Source organism: Sceloporus undulatus, chromosome 4 (genome assembly GCF_019175285.1).
Source record: "Sceloporus undulatus isolate JIND9_A2432 ecotype Alabama chromosome 4, SceUnd_v1.1, whole genome shotgun sequence".
Lineage (NCBI taxonomy): Eukaryota > Metazoa > Chordata > Lepidosauria > Squamata > Phrynosomatidae > Sceloporus > Sceloporus undulatus.
The window spans coordinates 204,105,321-204,130,300 of NC_056525.1; the positions used below are offsets into that span (position 1 = coordinate 204,105,321).

The 24,980-nt window shown below is 40.9% G+C and overlaps 1 protein-coding gene and 1 pseudogene across 1 annotated transcript in view; one reads left to right on the forward strand and one right to left on the reverse strand.

The window, feature by feature from the left end:
• Window positions 1–24,980, reverse strand: part of LOC121927910 (cytochrome P450 7B1) — a 127,193-nt gene that overhangs the window by 29,052 nt on the left and 73,161 nt on the right. Inside the window, exon 2 of the mRNA XM_042461949.1 lies at window positions 4,724–4,860. Within this exon, the coding sequence (XP_042317883.1) occupies window positions 4,724–4,860 (137 nt within the window). The remainder of the gene's footprint in view (window positions 1–4,723; window positions 4,861–24,980) is intronic.
• On the forward strand, window positions 16,122–16,774 carry LOC121927911 (annotated as a pseudogene).

A 24,980-nucleotide genomic window follows, 5' to 3' on the forward strand; every position in this document is an offset into this window, starting at 1 on the left:
TCATCCTATTAGGCTCTTTTTTCCTCTACAGCTCCAGGTTGCAGTTATCTATCGTCCTCCTGGCTCTGCCGCCCAATTCCTCTCAGACTTTGAATCATGGCTGACATTCTTTCTTTCAGATTCAGTCCCCACTTTGATCCTAGGTGACTTTAATATCCACATTGATGATTCCAATAACCCTACAACATCTCGCTTTAACTCTCTCCTGGCTTCTTTTGGCCTCCAACCACACTCCAATTCTTCAACTCATTCTCTTGGTCACTGTCTTGACCTAGTTCTTGCTGCAAACTGCGTCATTTCTGACTACCTGGCACTTGACTTTCCACTATCTGACCATCATTTAATCTCCTTTGCTCTTACTCATACTCCACCTCCTCGTCATACTGTTCAACGTCATTTTCGTAACCTTCAATCTGTTGATTCTAACCATCTTGGTCAGACCCTGGACTCATCTCTCTCTTCCCTAAATCTTGGGGATTCTGCTGACTCAGAAATGTCTTTATTTAACTCCACTCTTTCCTTGACTCTTGACCACTTTGCCCCTGTCTCTGTATGCACTTCTTCCTCTAAGACTAGGCCTCAGCCCTGGCTTACCGCTATCATCAAGTTTCTCCAGTCCTGCTCTAGAGCGGCCGAACGTCTTTGGAGAAAGTCCAAAGAGTGGGCTGATTTTATTCATTACAAATTTGTTCTTCTTTCTCACGTGCCCTGTCTATGGCTAAACAAACTTATTACAAATCATTGATCTCCGCCAATGAGAGGCGCCCACAGCGTTTGTTTGTTTGTTCAACTCATTGCTTAAACCTCCCTCTCCTCCTGTCTCTTCATCATTCTCTCCTAATGACTTTGCTAATTATTTCGTCTCTAAGATTACTACCATTCGCTCTGAGATAGTCCCTCCTGATTCCTCTTCTGCTCATAATCTTCTTTCGCCCTCCCCTAAAAATGTTTTCTGTGTTTCCTCCTGCTTCTTTGGATGAACTCTCTACACTTCTGAACTCTTGCAAACCTGCAACCTGTTCTCTTGATCCACTTCCTACTCGTCTTCTAATCTCTATCGCTCCTTTTTCCCCCTTGCTTCTCCATATCTTCAATCTCTCTCTCTCTACAGGCGCCTTCCCGTCGGACTTCAAACATGCTCTCATTTCCCCAATTCTGAAAAAACCTTCTCTTGACCCCTCCTCTTTGTCTAGCTATCGTCCGATTTCTCTTCTTCCCTTTCTTTCTAAAGTTTTGGAACGGGTTGTTTATTCTTGCTGTCTTGAGTTTCTTGAAGCCAACTCCATCCTCGATCCTTTTCAGTCTGCTTTCCACCCAAGGCATTCTACAGAGACAGCTCTCACTAAGATCTCGAATGACCTTTTACAGGCCAAGGCTAATGGCCTTTACTCTGTTTTCATCCTTCTTGATTTGTCTGCAGCCTTTGACACCGTTGATCACTGTCTCCTAGTTGACATAGGCGGGTTACAAACCGCCATTTTGTACGTATTCACTACGTATTAGGGTTAGGAAGGGGCGGTGCTTCCGCACCCCCCTAACCCTAGTACGTAGTGAATATGTACAATATGGCAGCGGCCATTCCACACGGTTGCTGCCATATTGACGTAGCAGACGCTGTGCGTCCGCACGTTGCGCAGCACTTATGATGTCGCAAGTGCGTCATTGGCGCCTCGCGGCGTCATAACTGCACCACAGGAAGAAGCTCCATTTTGGAGCTTCTTTTTTGCTCTGCGCAGGAGTCGCACAGTTTGGCTGCTACGGCTCCCTCGCGGAGCAAACAGCAGCGCCGGCAGACCGCCGCAAAGCGGCGGTCTGTAATGCACCATACTCTCTGACCTTGGGTTCTCAGACTCTGTTCTCAACTGGTTTAGATCTTATTTGTCAGACAGATCTTTTGCAGTGGTTGCAGGTGGTCAGGCTTCTTCTTCTGTTCCCTTATCTGTTGGAGTTCCCCAGGGCTCTGTTCTGGGTCCTCTTCTGTTTTCTCTTTACACACTGTCCTTAGGTAAACTCATCAGCTCTTTCGGTTTTTCCTACCATCTGTATGCCGATGACACCCAGTTGTATCTTGCCGCCCCTGACTTTTCTCCAAGACTTGAACAGCAAGTCTCGTCGTGCCTCACAGCTGTCTCGCAGTGGATGCGCCATCGGCGTTTGAAGCTCAACATGTCCAAGATGGAGCTTCTTGTCATTCCTCCTAAGTCCACCCTTCAACACTCCTTTTCTGTCTCTGTGGACAACATTTCTATTCAACCAGTCCAGCAAGCCCGCAGTCTTGGTTTTATCTTTGATTCTTCTCTGTCGTGTATCCCTCAGATCCAGACCACAGCCAAGGCTTGTAGATTCTTTTTCTACAATATTGCTTAAATCCGACCTTATCTTTCCGCCTCTACTGCCAAGATCCTGGTCCATGCCCTAGTGATCTCACGACTTGATTACTGTAACATCCTCCTGGCTGGGCTTCCTCTTTCTCACCTCCGTCCTTTAATTTCTGTCCAGCATTCAGCTGCACGCATTATCACATCCACCCACCGCTCTGACCACATCTCTCCTGTGTTGGCATCCCTTCACTGGCTCCCCCTCCCTTTCCGCATTCAGTATAAGCTCCTGCTGTCAATGTTTAAAGCCCTCCATGGGCTGGCCCCTCCTTACTTATCAGACCTTATTTCTTCTCACTTTCCCACTAGGGCCCTCCGTTCTGGTAGTCAAGGTCTGCTGTCCCAGCCCAGGATTTCCTCTGCCCCATCTCGGATTCGCCCCTTTTCACTCGCTGCCCCTCACTCCTGGAACCTTCTTCCCTGGCGAACAAGAGCCATCTCTTCTTTAACCAGCTTCAAAACGGAGCTAAAGACCATCCTGTTTAGAGAAGCCTTCCCAGGCATTGCATAATTGTCGCTTACTATTTGATGTTCTTTTGGTGCCTGTTTTATTGAATCATATCCTATATTGCTATGTATTTTATATGTATTATCCTACTAGAAAGGCCCCTTCCCCACCACCACTCCCTTTGTGTCATGTCTTTTTAGATTGTAAGCCTGAGGGCAGGGAACCGTCCAATTAAAAAGATTATATGTACAGCGCTGTGTAAATTTACAGCGCTTTATAAATAAAGGTTAATAATAATAATAATTACAGTATATGGGGAGACTATCTCCATCCTTTGGCCTACAACATTAATCATTTCCTTTTCTTTTTTGCTGAAGTTTGGTTCCCGAATCAAAGTGAACTCTTTGTTGGCATCCATGAGGGAGACCAGAATGATTTGCATTTGGTACAAGGTGCCATACTGCATCACATGCAGGGGGGAAAAGAGGATCCTATTTAAGAGCCTGTCATCCTGTCTTGCTTCAGCATACAGCAAGCCACGACAGCAGATCTGTTTCTCTCCCATAGTGCTGATTTTGAAATAGGGGGCAGCATAGTTCAACCATGGTTTGTTTATTGAAATATTTGTATTCCACGTTCCATCAAAAAATTGGGACATCTCCAGTGGCAAACATTCAAGCACGGTAAGAAAACACAATGTGCATAACACTGAAAATAAAGAAAAGGTATAACACAGAGACAAAAGAGCAAAATAAACCAAAGAAACAGATTAAAAAAGGAGAGGCAGATTCAACTCAAAAGCAGATGAGAACAACAGTATTTTGATTGGGTGCCTAAATGGCAGCAGAGGGGACCAAATTAGTTTTCCAGTGCAGAGAAAGCCATAGCTTTGGTGTCATACAAAGAAGATCCTACTCGGTATACTTTCTGACATGAAGGGAATGGCATTGAAAACAGAGATTTCAGCAAAGAGCCAAGAGGACATCAGAAGAACATAAACATATAAGAATGCAATATAGCATGCTGGATCAGACCAAAAGCTGATTTAGGCACACATTCTGTTTCCACATTGGCCAGCAAAATGTCAATGAGAAGCCTATAAGCAGGATATGAGTATAACAGCACTCTCCTGTACATCCTCGAAATAAATAAAATAAATAAATACCTGTACTCTAGAAACTGGCATTGAATATTGGCGTCAGTATATACTCTGATACTGGAGTTAGTATATAGCTATAATGACTAGCAGCAACTGTAATTTTCATCAGCCTATGTAAACAAATTTTAGTTTGTCCAGATTTCTTGGTGACTATCACTACACAGTGTCATAGGAAATCTCATAATTTGTCTTCCTTTTATCAGAATTTCCCAATAAACTTCATTGGATTACTCCTGATTCAATGGGCAAACATCAGATCCGGTGACAAACAATGTCTTCATTTACTCACCTTTTCTCTTATAGGGGATTTGTTCCAGATCCTTCATTCTTTTTGTTCCCCTCTAATGCAAGGATAGTTAGACTGGACTTTCCATTGAAGAAGCCATGTGATACTTTTTCAGTAGGATGTTTTCTTCTATATCTGCTAATTTAATTTTTAATACTGCTTTCCCTCAATTTACATGGAACCAGCATACCCCTAAATTACCTGCAATATCCTGGCTCCCTATTTAAACCATGGTGCTATGAGCCACTTTCTAACCTCCTGGTACAGGAGCAGTATATGTATTGTGAGCAGTATATGTCAGGTGGCTGTATCAAGATGCTGTCACTGACAATGCACCAGTCTGGCTAATCATATGTTTGTAAGAAAATAAAATAAAACAACAACAACAATGGCCATTGGTACTTTTACTGCACTTATTAAAAGTCTTAGGGGAAAAACAAAACGCCTCTCACCAGCCAGGTAGACTGTGAAAATATCTCCGTGTTTTTGCTGCAAGGATAATAAAAAGTTGGTAGCATCATTTTTAAATTTCAGGGCCTCTCCCAAGAATGGGATCCAACCAGTTTCTAATGGAGGTTCTCCAGGTCTCCTGAAAAGAAAAGAAAAAAAGAAAGGGGGAAAAAAGGGACAGAATGATTAATCCTGTAATATACCTAATATGATGAACATTTTATTATTTTCATCAATTAGCTACAAAGGATCTTGTCCAAACATCTCTTTCATGGGGCTAGAGTTTGTCTGTCAGTTGGTCTGTATGGGGAGGCTGTAAGTATGCAAGTTAGATGCATACATGGGGCATTCCCAGACAATGAAGAATTTTTTTTTCTTGTGTAGCAAAACTGCTAAGAATACCAACCCATGACAATTTGCTGTTGTTGTTATGTGTTTTCAAATTGACTCTGACTTGAAGGCACATATTCTAGGGTTTTCTTGGTAAGATTTAGGATGAGAAGGTGTGACTTGTTCAAAGCCACCCAGTGAGCATCCATGGCTGAGCCTGGTCTCCTAGAATCCCATGCCAAAACATTACACCCATGCTGGCTTTTCATGACAATGCAGTGCAAATGCATGAAAAACAGAGAACTGGATTGTCTAGATAGAAAATCAACTTAAAGAAATACTTTAAAGTCATCTACAGTTCCCTTTGGAAACTTATATAGACATTCCAATGTAGATAATCAGATACAAATTATTAATAGGAAAAACAGACAAAACAAATGTTTCATGTTATTGTTAATTTTTTTAAAAGACAATATATTATGTCCAGAAAAAATATACAAGTTCATTCAATTTTTTGTTTACATAGTACAACATACAGCTTCCAACAGATTAAAACAAACATATCCCACTACAATTTTATTAAATTGAACTATAATAGCTACATACACATTTTCTAATAATACTGATTCAACTGCAAGTTCAGAAATGCAGCTGGCATTTGTCTCCTTAGCAGCCCTGCTTAGATTCACCAAAAATGATTTTATAGAAAGGAACAGAAGCCAGGTCTATTATGGAAAGGATTAAAACAAATATAAATATTTTTAAAAGGCACTGATGCCACGGCCCCATCTGGAAAGGTGACTTATTCTACATCCACAACAACTCATTTTGATTAATCACAAGATATTTGCTAGCTTGAATCTAATCAACGATCAAGGGATCATAGGCTTTACTACAATCATACATGGCATGGAAATTTATGTGTCTAGATTAACCCTATCATAGCCTTTTGTGAAAGGTTAGAAGAGATTCTTCTAAATTAAAAAAGAAACCTTTTGCTCAGTATTAATCTTTAAGGTAAAAACTATTGGTTGAATGATATGGATGAGTAAGAATTATTTTTCAGCTTTGACAAAGCTAAGAGTGTCATGCAATGGAGGGAAAGACTTAATTGATTAAAGGAATTAGATTTAACCTCTACAAATCTGCATGTCAGGAAAACAACTGTAAGTAAATATGTACTTTGCATATAATGTACATGGGTTACATCTGGCATTAACTCCATTTTGTTCACATAGAAGACTGAATTCCTAAAATGGAATTTGCGCTTTGAAGTTTGTTCATCTCCCTAAACATATTCTGATGTTCAGTTAACTGGGGACAGATTTTTAGTTGTCCAAAATGGCTTTAGCCATGCAGATGGGAGATGATGGGCATCACATTGGGGAGACTGGGTTAACCTAATCAGTTGCTTAAAATACATAAAATACATTGTCCTATGCATAGATTTAAAGCATACACACAAGGGGAAGCAAACTCAACCCCCTACTCCCAAAATCTTATAATTAAATTCTGAAAGAAGGGCAGATGAGATGGGAGACACAGGTAACAGATGAGGATGAGAAATATGAGTGAATGTTATTACATATATCCTATATCAATTTACCTGAAAATAAATCCCATTGAATTCAGTGGGATTTAATTCTATGTAGATATGTATAGAACTGTGGTGTTAGGTTTCCCCCCCAGTTATGGATGAATAGTAATAATAATAATAATAATAATTTATTATTTCTATTTCCCGCCTCTCCCAATGGATCGAGGCAGGATCAAAGCAGATAAAATACATACAGAGCATATAAATTTACAACATTAAAACCTCAAAAAATAACCCTCAAGTTACGAAGCATACACAATAATATAATACAATACAGGTCAAATGCAATAGCTGAACCAGAGTTAGGGTTTGTATCTTATGTAGTTGGGGATATGGAGAAGGATGGATATATAGCTCATGTTGGCTTTGCTGGAAAGGCCTGCCAGAAGAGATCCGTCTTAATGGCTTTCTTAAAAGCATCCAAGGTGGTAATATGACAGATGAAGATTGAAGAGTAATACAGCTGGCCCTCTGTATCCATAGATTCTTTCTCCACTGATTCAACCATCCATAGTTTGCAAATATTATAAAAAATATACAAATTCCAAAAAACAAACCTTGATGTTGCTATTTTATATAAGGGACACCTTTTTACTACAACATTGTTTATAATGGGACTTGTACATCCATAGATTTTGGTATCCACAGGGGGCTCTGAAACCAAAACACAGCAGATACCAAGAGCCCACTGTATAAATGTTTAACAGAAGTTTGGAGACATTTTATTATGGAAGATTGACGTTATGTTCTAATTCAGTGATGGCAAACTTTTTGGGGGCTGAGTGCCCTAACTATAAGGCCTTCCAGCACTGTGTATTACCCAGCGCTGAGGGTGGGACTTCCACCTTTCGGGGGCAAAACTTCTGGGGTTGGACTTCTTCCCCCTTGCCTCCAGGGCCTTCATCTGCCTCTCCAGGAACAGTTGAAGACCCCAGGGATGTGGAGGGGGGGGGGAAGAGGAACAGACATGCCCCTCTTCTTTCTCCTTCTCCTGCGTCATCCCGGAGAGGCAGCTGAAGGCCTGGGATGGCCAGGAAGGAGGAGGAACAGGCGCACCCCTCTTTCTCCACTGCCCCATCCTCCGTGTGCCAGGGAAAATGGCTTCATGTGCCATCTCTGGCCTGCATGCCATAGGTTCCCTGTCACTGTTTTAAGTGAAAAGCAACATGTGAACACAAAGCCCCATTCCCTACTGGGAGAGGTGGAGCTTTGCAGATTATGGAGATAGTTACCTCTATCGCTGATGGCAGATAAGGAGGCCTGTCTGCATATAAAGGTTTCAATCACTGGCATGGGATTTTAATCAGGTAGCCAGGGTACTCAAAAGTACCTCTCACAGAGGGTATACCACAGGACTGGCTGAATGACTTGTTGCTGCAAGGGCAGGTTTTAGCATTTAGCATTTTAGCATTATTTCTGAGTGGCAAAAGGGATGAAAGTGAACTAGAGAGAGAGGGAGAAAGAGAATGTGGGCCCTTTCCATCCACATGGGAGGGCCATGGGGAAAAGAGGGAGAGAGGATGGACAGGCAGACAGAGAAAGAGATAAGAGGGGAGCGAGGAGGCAAAGGAAGACGCAGCAAAGGCTAGCAGCAAGGCTAGAAAGAGACAGTGAAAGAGACAAGCGTAACCTCCAGCTGCTATTCTTGGCTCAAGAACACACACAAAAATGCATTAAATACACATGTTGAGGGATAAAAGCCATTTAGAAAAAGTACATATACAGATCAAATATATTTGTCAGTAAACATGTGCAAATTGAGTACTTAAATAAGAATTAGTACAGTATATGCAATTTTTGGAGTCTGAAAACACAATAGATGCAGAAATTAACAAAAATTAACAACAGAAACTTGCTGGCCCATCCATCCCCATTTCCTATTCTATGCTTCTGTGTATTTTATACTTTGTAATTTCCAACAACTGGTACACGTGGTCAGCCTTCATGTATTCACTTCTCCAGAAATTTTCTACACTTAGCCAACTTTAAATCCATTGACTTTCATGAGATTTATGTTGCTTAACTAGATGTAATACTGAGCCCAACATCTTGTAATTTATATTCAGGAATCAGATCCCAAGCAAAAATCAAATATATTAATAGCCTTAAATAAATTTGCTTATAGTACCAAACAGCTACTAAACATGGTGAAATTGGCCATTCATCCTATACAATAGTGCACGATTACCTTGTCACCCATTCCAGGGGCTAAGTATAATTTGGTTTGGTGTGCCCTAACTAGATGTTTGGAAACATCTCCATTGCTTATTTCACATTTTGGTACATTACTGGGATGACAGTAATATGGCTAATGTGAGTGTCCAGCAAGATACTGGGCCTTAGGCACTGGGGAGGTGAAAGATTGTTAGTATTTGTCATCACTGACAAGCTTGAGAAGCTGATAAAAGAAGCACCCCTTGTGGTCTATAAGATCATTGGATGTTAATCATTGTGGAGTGGTGAGGGATCCCTTTGATCCAACTTCATGGTAGGCAGCCAATGAACTCCAGGTTGGATCCCTGGGCTAGAATGAGATTGTCTATACTTATCTTAGATTTATTCCCATTTCAGATACTGGATGGTACTCAAATAAGGTGAAACTCTTTCATTCAGATATTTGTTTGTGTCCTCATTCTGTTATTGTTGTTTGCCTTTAAGTTGTTTCTGATTTATGGTGACCCTAAAGTGAACCTATCACGTGGTTTTCCAAGACTGATTGCTCAAGGTCATCCAGTAGGTTTCCATGGACAAGTGGGGATTTGATCCCTAGTCTCCAGAGTTCCACATTGTCACTATGCCACATTGGCCCCTTTTATTCTGGTGAGGGATGGACAGCCATTATATGAGATTATGAACATAGCTGCAAGAAAAGCATTTTCAATAGGAGCCATATTCTTCTTTCCAGCAGTTGTTATCTGGGTAGCTATCTTTATCACATTACAAGTGAGTTTCTGAAACTATGGCTATTTCAAAGACTACCAATAAATTTACAGTGAAGAATGTGAATAGTTCTCCTTTCTGGTGGCTGTGCTATAAAACTGAAATTTGGCTTTGTAGTCTGCTAGTTATGTAGTCTTTGATGACTAGCTTTTAACAAGCTTATACGCAAGAAATATCTAGCAGTGTGTGTCAGCTGAAATGGCTCAAAATCCATCCTGGATACAGATTCTCCATGAAGTGACAAAATGGAGAGAAATAGAGCTTAGATGGAAATATACCCATAGCATCACAGCAGTCTACAATTAACTTCTCAAAGCAACTAACCTATGTGGATGGTATAGCTGTTTTTCGTGTGTGTGTGTGTGTGTGTGTGTGTGAGTGAGTGTGTGTGTGTGTGTGTGTGTGAGAGAGAGAGAGAGAGAGAGAGCTTTCTTCAATGTGGGAACAGGACAATATATTGTTTAAGTAACACTGTGACAGATACATTTAGATAGGCAGTTTGTCATATTCTAATTGAATGCATCTAATTTCAACCTATCTGCTCTGTCCTTCGGTCAAAAGCTGTATTCTTCACATGCTCTCCCCAGGGTAGAAAAGACCACAGCTCAGAATCCAGGAGGAAATTAACTTAATACTCCAAGTCTGCAGGATCACATCAGGGAGACATCTTGCCATTGCAAAGACGCAAGGGTCATCGTTTACTTCAGACTTGTTTAGCTCAGCCACAAGAAGCTATAATATAAATGGGAGCTGCAACAAAATGTTGCTATGTGGACTGCTCCTTTTCATTATGGCACCCAATAAAGTCAGTTCTACCTGTTTTGGGATACTCCATTCCATTCCCTCTCTTGTAGGTGTTCTGACCCCTCTGCACTGAGTTTACTCAGCCTTTTGGGGGGGAGGGGCAGCGTTCCCCCCCCCCCCCCCCCCCCCGAGATAGACAGACAAGCAGACAGACACAGAAACAAACAATTGTACTTCTGCAGACCACAGAATTCCACAAGCACACTGTCTTTCTCTTTTGTTTTACAGTGGTTGCAATCTTACCTGTAATCACTGTCTTACGAAGGCTATTGAAGGAGTTAACCAACATTAAGGCTATGTCTATGTCAGAGGAAAACACAACCCTTGTACTATATGGCCCATAGGAGACTGATAAGAGAAATCAGTCTTTGCTTAGGAGGATGGCAGTAATTTTAATTATTTGTGATTCTCTGCCATGTCTATCAACAATATGTGCATACTTTACCCTCTGAGTACATTTGTGAATGAAATTTGTCATGGCAGAAATCATTAAAATATAAAACACAAGTGATATTGCCTATTATTTTATATTCCCATAAAGTTTAACACAAAACTTATAACAGAATTTGGGAGCAGAGCTGGCATGATTTGCACAACTCTGTTTTAGTGAATGCTCTGAAAGTAATGACTCTCCTTCTAAGTGGGAGGATGGGCAGAAGCAACTTGTAGTAAGTACAATCACAGATTTAAAATGGTACTCAGTGGTCACTGAAGTGTATATTCTATCTTGCTGATTTACTTATTGACTAATAATTCTCAATTGCTAGTTCCCAGTTCAGGTCTAGAAGTCATTACTTAACACGGGGTTTGGGCTAAACAGTATGCACAGGGTTGGATCCAGACTCCATCGTATGTAGAGCAGAGTCAATTATCTCCATCCACTTTAGGGTTTTAATTCAAACTTTTGGAGGATAAGGAACATCACCTTGGATAAATCTTTAACGTTCAGGCTTGAGCTACTGTAAATGAGACTCAGTCTAGATCTAATTCAGTAAATGGCTGCATGAATTTCCTCCGTAAAACTAGAGTCTGCCCATTAGGGCCAGTTGGGTGGTGTCCTACCTTTATGCTACGTCTGCCCATAGCTAGTATACTTCCACTTGTCCACTTACGTACAAACCGTCTGGGGACAGCAGAGTCCCCCCCCCCCCAAAGAAAGTCCCATGTGGTAATTACCATGTGGTAATATGTGCTGGTCTATGGCCATAAGAAAAATAAACTGAACATATGGTAATCAATATAAGAGTTATTTTTTTCATTCAGTGAGACCACTGGTGGCTAGTAGTTCTAATGCCCATGGAGTGGACTTGAAAGTTGCTGTCTAATATGCTGTATCTATTAGGGGGACTGAGGGGCTGTACAGACTGCCGCTAAGAGGTGGCCTGCAGCTGCCCCTTTAGCACCAGATCAGGGCTGCAGCAACCATATGCTGTGGCCCTGATCATGCCTTTTCACAATGCAAAAAATGGCTCTTTTCTGTGCTGTGGAAAGAGCGCCACAGCCGCCAGTGCTGCAGCTTTTGGGCACTCCTTTGGTGCTGTGTCATTTAGACAGTGTCAGAGGAACACTGTGATACTGCACACCATGTGATGTGGTATGTGGTGTCATGCTGGCTTGGGGGCAGAATTGGGGCATTTGTCATATGAATGCCACACCCTGACTACACCCCCAGGCCAGCCTTAATAGCCGGTCTGTACAGCCTCTGAGTTCAGTACTTTGGATAGTTCCTTTAAATTTAAGCTAAAACCCAGAGTGATTTCACTGCTACATTGACATCAGAGCCACCAGTCTCCACTGGGTGAGATGTTAAATACTGAGGGCATCTACTGCAGTACTATGACAAGGAAGCAGGGGTGGGGGACAGGATGAGTTGGCTCTGCTTAATGGTAACTCCAAATTTATATTTGAAATGTTGGCCTATCACTCCTGCTGGGCACCAGCCACCACTGCTGGGACCTCACACTGTTTTGATGTATGATCAAGATACATACACTGCTCAGTGTCCAAGGTGGTGCCAGGGAAACTGTTTCACCCAAGCTGTCTAGAAACATTACTCAATTTGCTTAGTTATGAAGGTGTACAGAACTAGCTGTTTAAATAGCATAATAGCATAATTCAAGATTGCTGTTTTCAGTTTTCATGCAACCTGACATACATATTCTTTTGCAAATCTGAGGACTGATTTTGTAACAGAGTTACATAACAACCAGTAGACACGGCCTCTCAAACATGTGAATTATCTTAGACCAATGTATTACACATATATCAAAAATCGTAATACCATTTTAAGGTGAAGACTGAGAAAAATCTGGTGAAATGTAAAATTACCTCCTAAACAAATATTAGGGAATATAAAGTCCTTAAAAAACAAACAAAAATTGAACATATTTTAGTTAACACACTTCAGTTAAACACAAAGTAAGAGTTTGTGGTTTGGGTCTTTGTGTTCAAAGTACTTGATGAGCTCTGGCCACAGAGCTGTCTATGTCAGAGCTGGTTGCTTTTTTGGACTAAAAGTCCCAGCATTTCTGCTCAGATGGGTTGGGGGATTCTGGGAGTTGTACTCCAAAATCATAATTATTCCAAGCTCTGGCCAAACCACCCTGAACTGTCCTCTCAACCTTGGGAATGAGGATGGGACACAAATCACCTCAATAGCTACTAGTGTGTTTCCCTCCAACTCCTGCAACCTCAGTGTTGGGAGGAAGCCTTGCTATTTGTCACCACTCACTCAAGAATGGTATCATGTTCACTCTAGTGACTGTGATATACAGTATACTTCCATGTAGTGTCATTCTGGGCCACTGAAGAAAATTTAAAATGAAGAGTTCTCAGCTCTGTTACCTAGTGCAGATTATGTATACGTGGGAAGGTCATCTGCTCTCTCCATTTATTTCAGAACATGTGATGCAAGGAATAATCAGATGTTAAAAAGAACACAACTGTAAGATACAGATGATTAGAGGAAAGCATTTTAAATTTTTCAGTTATTGCTGCTTTTACAGCTGATGCCAGCTTGGATATTCTCTGCACTTCCACCTCCACCATAACAGTGGCAGTGATTATGAGACAGAACCTGTAGCTCAAAGCACTGTTATCAATAGTGCTGTATTGTTCTTTTAATACAAGGAGGAGAACTATGTTACCCTTCAGATGGTGTTGTACTGCATACCATAGCAGTGCTAGCCAATGGTGAGAACAGCAGAAAGTTGAAGTCCAACTGAAATGCCACAAAACTCTCACCTCCGTTTTACTACAAGTAAGTTTAACATTTCAAGCGTATTTTAGTATCATTATCCAAAATAAAGTATATTAAAATTTGGTCTGCTACTATTCTTACTTAGCTTTATGAAGTAGCAGCAGCAACACTGTCTTTAATTTACCTGCAAAGTAGTCTTAGTGCAGGATATGAACAGGTAAATTCTTCCAACAGAATATAATAGATCATAAATGTATAACACCTGTAGTTGCCTTTCATGAACATCTGTCTAATAATGTCTGTTTACAACCAGGAACAGACATATAATAATCTCTTGTTTGGGATAAACATTAATCCAGATCTGTCTACAATACGTGCACAAATGTGCATGCATGCGCACTTCCACACAAGTTTATTGCTTATGATAATCTCTACTGTGGCCTGTTCTTAACCTTCATCCTCTACCCTCCTGTCCTAAATCTAGCAAATCCACTGGTAGCATGTGATGACTGACATCTGCTCTTAACATAACTTTTGCAGTAGCAAGAATAATAGAAAAAGACTGCCATGAAGATGTCACCCCTGTAGGGAACTAGCAGTTCCACTGAATATTTCTCAGGAGGTGGAAACAAAAGCCTAAAGGGTTTGAAAAAGAGCTAACAATGTTGTAGTTCCATGAAAAATATCTTTTTCATTTTACAAAGGGTCACTGTCAAATACACATTAAAAGGAACTGATGTAAAACAACGTCCCGGTTTGATCTGGAATCCAGAAACAAGACTGTGCATTCATTCCCCTCGTCAAAAAATGCAGACTTTAAAATCTAGCAACATGGACCATTTCTCTGTTAAAAATTGGGTGGGGTGGGGTGGATGTTCTAGTACCTAGATGTACAGCAAAAGCTAATGTGAACATGTCAGAACAGTTTCCATACATTCACTCACTCTATCATAATATTTAAACAGCTTTAACATGACATGCATAAGGTTCCTTGGGGCTTCTAACATTATTGAAACTTGGACTGTAATATGTACAATGAACCCAGAGGCTTTATGGCCCAGAAAGTACTCTGAAGAAATGCAATACAGAAGTCTTCCTTGTTGTTGTTTTCAAAGGGTGCTTTTGAAGCATGAAAGAAGTGTAATTAAAAATTAGTCTGTGTCTTCCATTATCAGGAAACAGTCAGTTTTATTTTACACATAGGCATGAGAAGGGGCCCTACAATTATACAGATTCAAGCAGTTGCTTCAGGAGGCAGCTGCTGGTTGTGCTGAAGAGCTTTAGTGTTTCTTTTGGGTACCCACTCTCTTGAAAGACAAAGTTGTGTGTGTTATACAGCCTGTCCAACACCCCTTAAACTAGCCCAAAGTCCCAGTTTTTGGTATCTTGTTTCCAAGTGTTGGCGGAAGGTTCAACTGCCAGTTAATTTAGCTTCTGAACACAGAATGGAAAGGATGGCCAGTTGTTCTTTCTCTCCAGCAGCAAGATCTCTTGAGCTGGCAGTCAAAGACACAAAAAATTGAGAAATTCACTTGGATCTGATATTTATTTTAAATTCATAGTTGGCATAGGAAGTCCAGCAGCAGAAATATATATATATATATATATATATATATATGTGGAGAGAGAAGGAAAGTCTCTTCTCCCTTCATTGTCCCCTGCAACTACCTGCAACCCATAAAAGGCCATCATCATCATCATCATCATCATCATCATTGCATTTCCACGGTTCACAATTTAAAAGAGCAATATAAATAAAAAATACAAAAAGTGAACATTAAAATAGAATTAAACTATTACAGTATTAAAACAAATCACAATAAACAATAAAATGCCATTTAAAAAGATAAAAGATCTTAACAACAGTCCAAATAATACATCATCCCTTAGCATGTTCTTTAAAAACTTTCTGTTTTAAAAGCCTGTCAAAATAGAAAGGTTTTTTTTTCTGCTGATGAAAAGACAACAAGGCCATTGTGGCCTCCCTGAGAAGGGAGTTTCAAAGTCTAGGGGCAGCCACCAAGAAAACATCTAATCATCCTTGCGATGGTGGTGGGATTGAGAAAAGGGCCTCTCCTGTTGATCTCAGAGCCAGGCTAGCTCATACAAGGAGAGATGGTCTACCCAATAGCCTGAACCTAAACCAAATGGGGCTTTATAGGTCAACCAGCACATAACCGGGACCCACCCCATCTACTAGCAACATGGAATGGGATGACGGGACTGCTGAAAAGGACTTGGGGAACTTCTGTGAACTTCCTTATCTTATGATTGAAGACAAATGTTACAGAATTTTCCTCTTATTCTGTAGACACTGCACTACTTCATACATTGTTCAGAAGGGTCTCCCAATAGTACTGGCCCAACTCATTTTGCTGCTGAGAAAAAGATGAGACTCTTGTTATCATACTATATATAAAAATGGCCAGGTTGCTGCCATTTTGTGAAGCTGAGGTGAGAAGAAGGATCAGAGGTGCCCTGGAAGGGGAGAAGACCCAACCAGAGGTTCAATGACCAGGGGGGAGCCCAGATGGTGAAATCCTCCCTGCAGTGGATCCTTAACAGTCACTGCTTTGCCCATGAGAAGGAAGGAAATAAAAGGACCCACACCACCTCTGACATGCCCACCCTGGCTGCCAATGCTGCTTTGAGGAGTTCCAGGGTGGCCTTCAATTGCTGTAGTAATCTGGGCCCAGGGCCTCGGTGGTGTTCCCAAGGCCCCTCACCTGCCCCTGAAGAACCCAGGTGAGCAAGGGAATAGTCAGAGGGATCACAATCTTTCATCTAATTTATTTTATTCTGCTAAACGGCTGAATGGAACAGAAGAAATACCATCGAACAACAGGACAAGAATCCTCCATGTCGACTTCTGGCTGACGGATGCCAAACACATCAGTTGTAGAACAGTGTTGAATAACAACTTGTACATTGAAATTCCCAAAGCGTTCTGCTGGAAGGGAGCAAAGATAGTTTTGCAGTCTCAAATTTGCTGAAGAACAGTTTCAAGCAGACCACGTGTTTATTTGTTTCCACAAGAACGGAGATGACAGAGCCCTGTTGCTCCGTATTTTCAACTTCTTGGGCTTTGAGATCGTGAGACCAGGGCAACCTCTTGTCCCTAAGTGACCCAACACTTGCTTTATGGCCTACACCTTTGAACAAGACTGTTTGGAAGAAGATTAGATTTTGCAGTGTTTTGCCTTGTACAGCTTTTTCTTGTACTTTCTCAGAAGATGAAATCTGTAGAAATTTTATCAACATCTTATACATACGCGCACGTGTGTGTGTGTGTGTGTTATGCATTCACATAAATAGCTTCTCTGTATGAATGATTGTGTGAGGCTGCTCTGGTGGTGGTGTTTGGGGAGATGCTGAAAATTTCCAACTTTTGCCATCTTTCGTTCTCTCTCTCTCTTCCCCCTCCCCCCACATTTTGTCTGCATGTTGTGACTATTCAAAAATAAATAAATGCTCATCCCAAATTTTAAAAAAAGAGAAGAGAAGATGACCAGGTTAGCAACTTTTATATCCTCCACCACTCCTGAGGGCTGTCTAGATTAAGTGACATGACAAAATGATGGCACATGTCTCCAACATAGCCTTATCACACAGCTTCTGATGTCTGAGGTAGCAACCACACTGTGCCTAATTGCATAGCTGGTTCTCCTTTCTTACTCACAAAGGTGGCTTTTGGGGAAGCAAGAGAAGTGAAAATTCCCTTCCAATGAACCTACCCTAGAATAGATGCCTCTTTGGCTAATTATAAAATGACCTCCACAATTACCCACTGTCCACGGTAGTTCCCTATGAAGTAAGAGTTCAAGAATAGGAGAGAACAGATGAAAAGCACCCCCATCTCATACACCACGAAGGACAAAATGTGCAAGCAGCTAAAAGACACATACTGCAGTTTTATTTAATTGTTCCATGGACATGTTAAGACACGCAAAATTAATCTTGAACCTGAGGCAGGTGATGGAAGCATCTCAGTTTTCCTGATCAACAACAAGCATGAAGAACATCTGTTTTATGGGCAGCATGCTTCATTCAAATATATAACAATGTGAATAATTCAATATCATCTGGATCACCTGTATGGCTATTGTATGATTAAGGACCACATCCGGCTTATGCCAAATGATGTAACAGGAGTAGTCCAATCATGTTGTTGATATACAGAAATGTCAGAATGGTGTCCATTAACCATCAAACTGGCCAATGGTTATACTGCTCCAGAGCAGTGTAGCTGAAGTTTTCAGTTTAGTATGGACACCAGAGAATGTTGAGATGCTAATGATGTGTGGCCAGAGTTTCGGTATGAGATTTAAAAGTGTTTGTGCCTGGATAAAACTAAATTTGAAAACAGGTGGCCTGGTTGTTCTAGCGCCTACTCAATATCACACTTGTTTGTTAATACACACTACATTTAGTTTTATGAACTATAGAACAGAGTTTAATCGAGCTGCTGACTTGCATCAGGATAAAGAAATGAGCGAGGTTGCAGTTTTGCACAGCATATTAAACAAGGAAAATATCAAGCATACTACATCAAGTCCTTTCTGTAGGAAGAATCTGTATCCCATTATCAGAGCACCTGTTTTGTAAGCAGACTATTTCAGGTTCAACCCCCATCATCTCCAGAAAGGCCTGAAAGCCAGAAGAGCTGCTGCAAGTCAGAGTTGACAAAACTGGACTAGATGGACAAATGGTTTGACTCAGTATATGATTGCTACTTATTTTTCCAAATTCTAATACCAAACAATATTGAAAACATATCCCCAAAGATTTCAGGAGGCCTGACTTGCTTGAACAGTGGAGACCTGGCAGTAGGCAAATGGAATGGGAGTGGGCATATGGAATGCAACAGTATTGTTCCAGGATGATAACAGCTTCTAGGCTGTTAGGATGCTGGGCTCAGCTTGTTCCCCAGATGCATTCAAGAGAAACAGATGTATAAAGGATGATATAATACTCTTACTGCAAACTATAGCAATCCACTTAAATTTTGAAAGGATAAACAGCCACTTGAAATCGCAAGGATAAGGAGGCAGAAAAGGGTGGCACCAAAGGGTCAAGCCCCCATGACATGTTTCAAATATAATTGAAAGTTTCAAATCTAATTTTATTATAAAAATACATCTTACACAGGTCAGCCTGTAATGTATAGATGGACTCTCACTTGTCACATTTTTGAATGGGACCCACCCATTAACTGGGCAAGGCCTTCTTCATTTAGGTATATTTTGCATTCTGACTGTTCAAAACAATGCATCAGAAACGTCTTGGCAGAAAGCCCATTCATGCTTTTGTTAAAATCAGAAGTCCCTTCCAGATACATTAACATTACAAACTTGATAATACTTAAAAATAATTTGCAGCACTGGATCTTGGTGGGAGATAATACTATAATATTCAGATATACCGTTATCCGAAATCATGGCTGTCTTTTTAAAATGGCCGATGCTCCCAATATTTTTTTTCTTAACACATCAAGTGTGATAGAAGCTTCTTTTTGCTGTCAAAGTGATCAAAGAGACATTGAGAGAGAATCTATAAACAGATGCTGCCCAGTGACAAACCTTAAAGAACAAGATTGCAGGGCCAGATGTTTGAGTGACCTTCGGACTACAGAACATGTTGACATGGTGTTGATTTAGATAGCTGGTGGCAGGGCTTTTTGATACAGCTGGTAAAATATATATATCTAAATTATGGAAATTTTTCCCCTTCTTTTCTCCCCTAAATATAAAACCTGAAACTACTGGTCAACAGGGCTGATGGCTGTCAAAGAAGTTGAATTCACCACAGTACTCTGCCAGTAGGTATCACATCAAAAGGAGTTAGCTGAATGAACACAAACATCTCGAGGCTCTGCCATTTTATATCCCCCCTCAACTTTCAACAGCTGTTTCTTGAGTGAATACAGATGCAAATTAATTATACAAAAATGTTTTACATTTTCAGTATTGAACATGCACATACGGCAATGGTCATAATCTAAGGATGCAACACAACAATTAATGAAAGGTGGTTTACTGATAGAATACCATTTCTAAATATGATTCTTTCCTTTTATTATAATTTGGATGCATTGAATTTTAGGCAAAAGTAGAACAGAACTTTGAACAAATACTGATGAAGTCTAGAAAATAACAGAAATTATTACTGTTCATAACAGCATTTATTATTTCACATGTATTTACTGGTAGGTCCTTTATGTTATTTCAAAAAGCTTTTCAGTATTTTCTCCATTAGAAATTAAGATTTATATTAAAAGAAGACAAAAAGATGCTTGTAATCCCAAATTCCAACATCTTCTCCAGAATAAATGGCTATGAATTGCTAGAACAAATATAAAATGGAAAGGTTTTGCTTTGTAACATTAAATGTGATTGAGGACTGTACAGTTCTTCTTACGCTTTTGGACATTTTGTCACTTTACCTGGAGAAATATACACTGCTTATTCTGAATTGCTGCTGATGTCCAGCACTTGTCAAAACTACTCTCTGTCAAACATTTCACAAAGTGTTGCAAAATGACAGATCAGGATGTCTGAATAGATGAAGCCCCAGGAAAAACAGAACAGATAGAAAATTCATGACTCTAAACTACATCAAAGCGACTTCTGTCAACATCATGTCAAAGGAAGAAGGGGGAGAAAATGAACTGTTCATTTCAGACAGTTTTTAAAAATATTATAAAAAACACTTTTTCAAGTATGAGCTAAGTGTAAGGAAAAAAATAGCTTCACATTATAGCATGATATCCCATATGTGCCAAAATTACTCTTGAAAAATAATCTAGGAATAACAGTTATAAACGTATAACAACAGTTATACACTGTCTGGCAATTAAAATCAGTGACATCCCAAGGAATGTATGAAGTATCTATCAGATTAAAATAGGATAAGCCATCTGGCTGTAAAGAAATAGAAATACTCTAGCCTGCATGTTTGTTGAATTCTCAGAATCCCTTCTACTAGTTTACTCATGAGAAAATTTCCCAAGATTAATAGAATGCTCTATTTAAGGAAACTAACTCAGCAAAAACATTACAGTCAGTTTTTGTACAAATTACATCTTTCTTTCTTTCTTTCTTTCTTTCTTTCTTATTTATTTATTTAACTGTGCTTCTTGAAGATTTCTCATCTAGGTAACAGGCTGACACAAGTTCCTTCAGCTGCAGAGAATGGACAGAAAAAGGTATGCTTGTGGGGGGGGCATTTCAGTCAGCTTTTCTTTAAAATGTATATCTGTTCATATATAAAACGTAACATAAAGGTGAAGCAGCTAGCACAAAAGGTCCATGCTGGGACCACGCCACCACCATTCACCCCAGGACCACAGCAGTCACATTTGCCTAACCTTGATTGGGGCTGCTGCTGCGGTCTTGAACCAGGTGTCAAAAGGGAGCAGTATTTCACCACTCTTTTTGGGCCAGTTCTTCCTGGATGAGGTGTGCCTGGGGTGGCTTCTGGTCAGGTTCGGGGCATGCGTCAAAAAGAAGGGTGAAATGAAAATATAACAACTAAAACCAACAAAGAAGTTAAAAAGGGGGGAAGTTGCAGCATCACTTAATAATGGGACAGATGAAATTACCAATTACCAGTCTTGACAAACTTAAAAAATCTGGGGCAGAAATACAATGAAACCTGCTAATTAACTTTGAAGATGTGCACCCAGGCACTGGGAAGAGTGCTCCCATGTTGCATTGTCATGTCAGTATATTTTGTATATACCTAAGTCCATTTATGAAGATGTAAGTACCAAGCAGAATGCCAGCCCTTATGAATAACAAAGATTCAGCCTGATGGTGAACAGAATTAATACTGTGCGCCAGGCAAATCAATCTGTAGAGAAGATTCCCCAAGTAGATGACACCATCAAGTAGACCTAGAAGGTGGGGACCTAAAGAGACCAAGAGAGGGAAAGTTCTCTCTACTTTCTGTCAAAATTAATTTAACTGTCTCTCAGAGGTGGTAAGTGTGTAGCCCTCTGATATTATTAGTTCCCAACGATTCCCAATCATTCCCATCTCACTATAGCCAATAGTAGGGGATGCTGGGAACTGCAGTCCCACAACATCTGGAGAGCCACACACACTCCCCATATCAGCAAGTAAATGAGAACCTTTAGCTCTAATGGTACAAGGGCTGAACAGGAAAGCCAAGTAAAACCAAGTAAGTTCTGAAAAAGTGGTTCATGAGATCAGACCTGAAATTCTTTCTTCCATACAAACATAAAGAGGAGTTCTCAATATGGCAACCTTAGTGCCATATTTAGTGAAGGATCTCAGTGCCTTTACCTCCAACCATATCTGCACTGAATCTGAAAGGTCTCAAGAGTTTTAGCTTTGAGAAGAAAGAACTAGGCCAACTACATGGTTCTGAAAAGACTTGGCACGAAGATAGAATTCCATATACCGGATTTCTGATCCAAATCCATAAAATCCAATTGTATTTGTACATGTAATCTGTAGTGGAGGAGCTGGGGAAGGAGGATGAGGAGTAAAGCCAGGAGATTAGTCACTGCTGTCCTTGATTTTCCTAATGCAAAAAACATGGAGGCTTCTTGAGAAATCAATTGTCCTCTGCCTATAAAGAGGCCTGTGGCCTTACAAGAATGGAGGCAGACTGGATTGCATGAGAGGAGTCCTTGTTGAGATGTAACTGGAGTGTAAATTTCCTGGACTTTGAAAATCTCCCACATGGCCAGAAGGAGGAGGAGCCAGCCTGCAAAAGATGCCCTCCGCATACCATCTTAACTAAGGACAGAAACAACAGAATGCAGGCATCTTACTAACATTTCTATTTCTTCTCCTGTTTGGTTTGTAACATCTTGTCTGATGAAGAAGCCAGTGGACCTTCAAATGCTTGCAACAAGTATATAGTGCATTTTGGTTGGCCAATAAAGATGTCACCTGTTCTTGATCAGTGATCAGAGATAGCAGGTATTCCCTTTGGGGCTGTCCCAGGAGCAAGTTTTAGAAAGGGAGTACACAGTGAGACAGGATGATTCCCCCAGGGTATATAAACTGTATGCTTTTAAAAAAAAATATCCAAAGAATATTTGGGATTGAATTCTACTTCCAATCCTAGTTCCAATAAAAACTTTATATGAGACATCTGTACTTGGTTGCATTGGGCTGGATCCAAATTTGGTCTACTGGTGTAGATTAATTTATGGGCAAAAAGTTTTAATACTGAAAGTAAACTATGGAATCAAGAGAATAATTATCAATAGAATTCAAAACAGATTACCTCTCCCCTTTGTTAACCAACTTTTTGTGTACTTCACTTCTCCATTTCATTGCTTTATGACTATGTGGGCTCCAAATTAAAAACTATCTAAAGACTAAATATGAGTAATGAAATGTTTCAAATTCGAGAATTTACCACAGTTTGAAATCTGCTTCTAATCATGGTTTCAATTCTGGGTTATGGAAGCACTGTGGACAGCATAGGGGCTTTAAACACACAGTGCTGAAAAGACAGGTCAGACTTCAACAAATCTAGTCATCATGGATAGTATGGCATTGTCCTCCATCAAACATGCCAAATGACTAAACAAATGCCTCCCCACTCCTTATCAGATTCTCCTACTCCACAGCAAGGAACCCTGCACACTACTGCTGGACAGGACTTGAAGAATCTCTGGACATTATCACCCAATTGGGTGCCCCAACCAGAGGAGACTGGTGAGAGAGGGATTACAGGATGATACTGTCAGAGATACTGTGACAGGATCTCTGACCAGCATAGTTCAATCTGACACACTTCTCCTTGCCTTTTCTTTAAGAAAGATCACCAAGGTATGATGGTGGATTACCCATGAATGAAGAGGATTGGCAGATACAGTTTTTGGTTTGGTCACCAAGACTAGCCAAAACATGTAGACTTATGTCAAAGGGAGGAGGAATTTAGCCAAAGAGCATGAGAGTGGGGGAAATGAAAAGGGCCACACAATACTGAGGAGTTTAAAGATTGTGCCAGGAGCTGCAGGATTTGTGTACATCTGTTTATATAGAATCATAGAGTTGGAATAGACCACAAGGGCCAACTAGTCCAACCCCTTGCCATGCAGGAACACAAACCAAAGCACCCCAACAGATGAGCATCCAGCCTCTGTTTAAAGACCTCCAAAGGAATGTCTTCCACTGTCAAACAGCCCTTATTGTCAAGAAGTTCCTCCTAATGTTGAAATGGAATCTCTTTTCCTGTAGCTTGCATCCATTGTTCCAGGTCCTAAACAAGCTTGCTCCATCCTCAATGTGACATCTCTTCAAATATTTAAACAGGGCTATCATATCACTTCTTAGTTGTCTCTTCTCCATCTCTGGAAATTATCATTATCCCCCTTATTCTCCTTCTCATCTTGGGCTGGAGCCACACACTGCAGAAATAAACCAGTTTGATCCCACCTGAAGTAGACAGTAGCTTCTCTGTAAAATATCTTCAAGATCAAGAGTGATACCATCCACTTAAAACTGTGAATCCTCCCAATCTGAAGGATTTTCTATTCCAATACAACCTTGTCCGGACACTGAAGTCTTTCCAAAGGTCTGGCATGTTCTTACACACTTGACTGTCCTTTAGCTTTGCTCTCTGACTTGCTCCTGCCCCCTGAATTGATCTTTGGTTCTGTAACTAACTCTTTAGTCCCATGTGCGTTACAGAGGAAGGCGAGATTGATGCATCATATCTATCTCTCCTTCCTGTCCCCCTCCCAACCAAAGGGACCTGAGGGTCACTCCAACCATGCCACAAACCCTGTCGCTGCTCCTGTGCAATGCCAGGTCAATTAACAACAAGGCCCACATAATTTATGATCTACTGGAGGACAGCAAGTGTGACCTGGCTTGCATTACCGAGACCTGGCTTGGGCCTGAGGGGAATGCAGTGTGGGCACAGGCCCTCCCTGCTGGGTTCTCGGTGAAGGACCAGCCCAGGTTAGGTGGGCGGGGGTGTGTGTGTGGCCTTGATACATAAGAACACCTTGTCTCTCACCAGGAACCACATCAGTCAGACTTCCTTCATTGAGTGCATTTACCTGACCCTAAAGGCTAGGGACAGTCTAGGGATTCTGCTGGTGTATCGGCCACCCCGTGCATTAGCGGACTCCCTTAACGAGCTGACACAGTTGGTTGCGGAGCTGATGCTGGAGTCACCCAGGCTACTTGTCCTGGGTGACTTCAACATCCCCCTCGCGGCCAACTATGTTCCATCCGGTGCGACTCGGGAATTCATGGATACCATGGCGGTCATGGGCCTGTCCCAGCTAATTACGGGTCCAACGCATTATGCGGGTAATGCACTGGATTTGGTTTTCTGTACCGATGTGGAAAATCCGTGAGCGGAAATAACCAATATTTCCCCCCTGCCATGGACG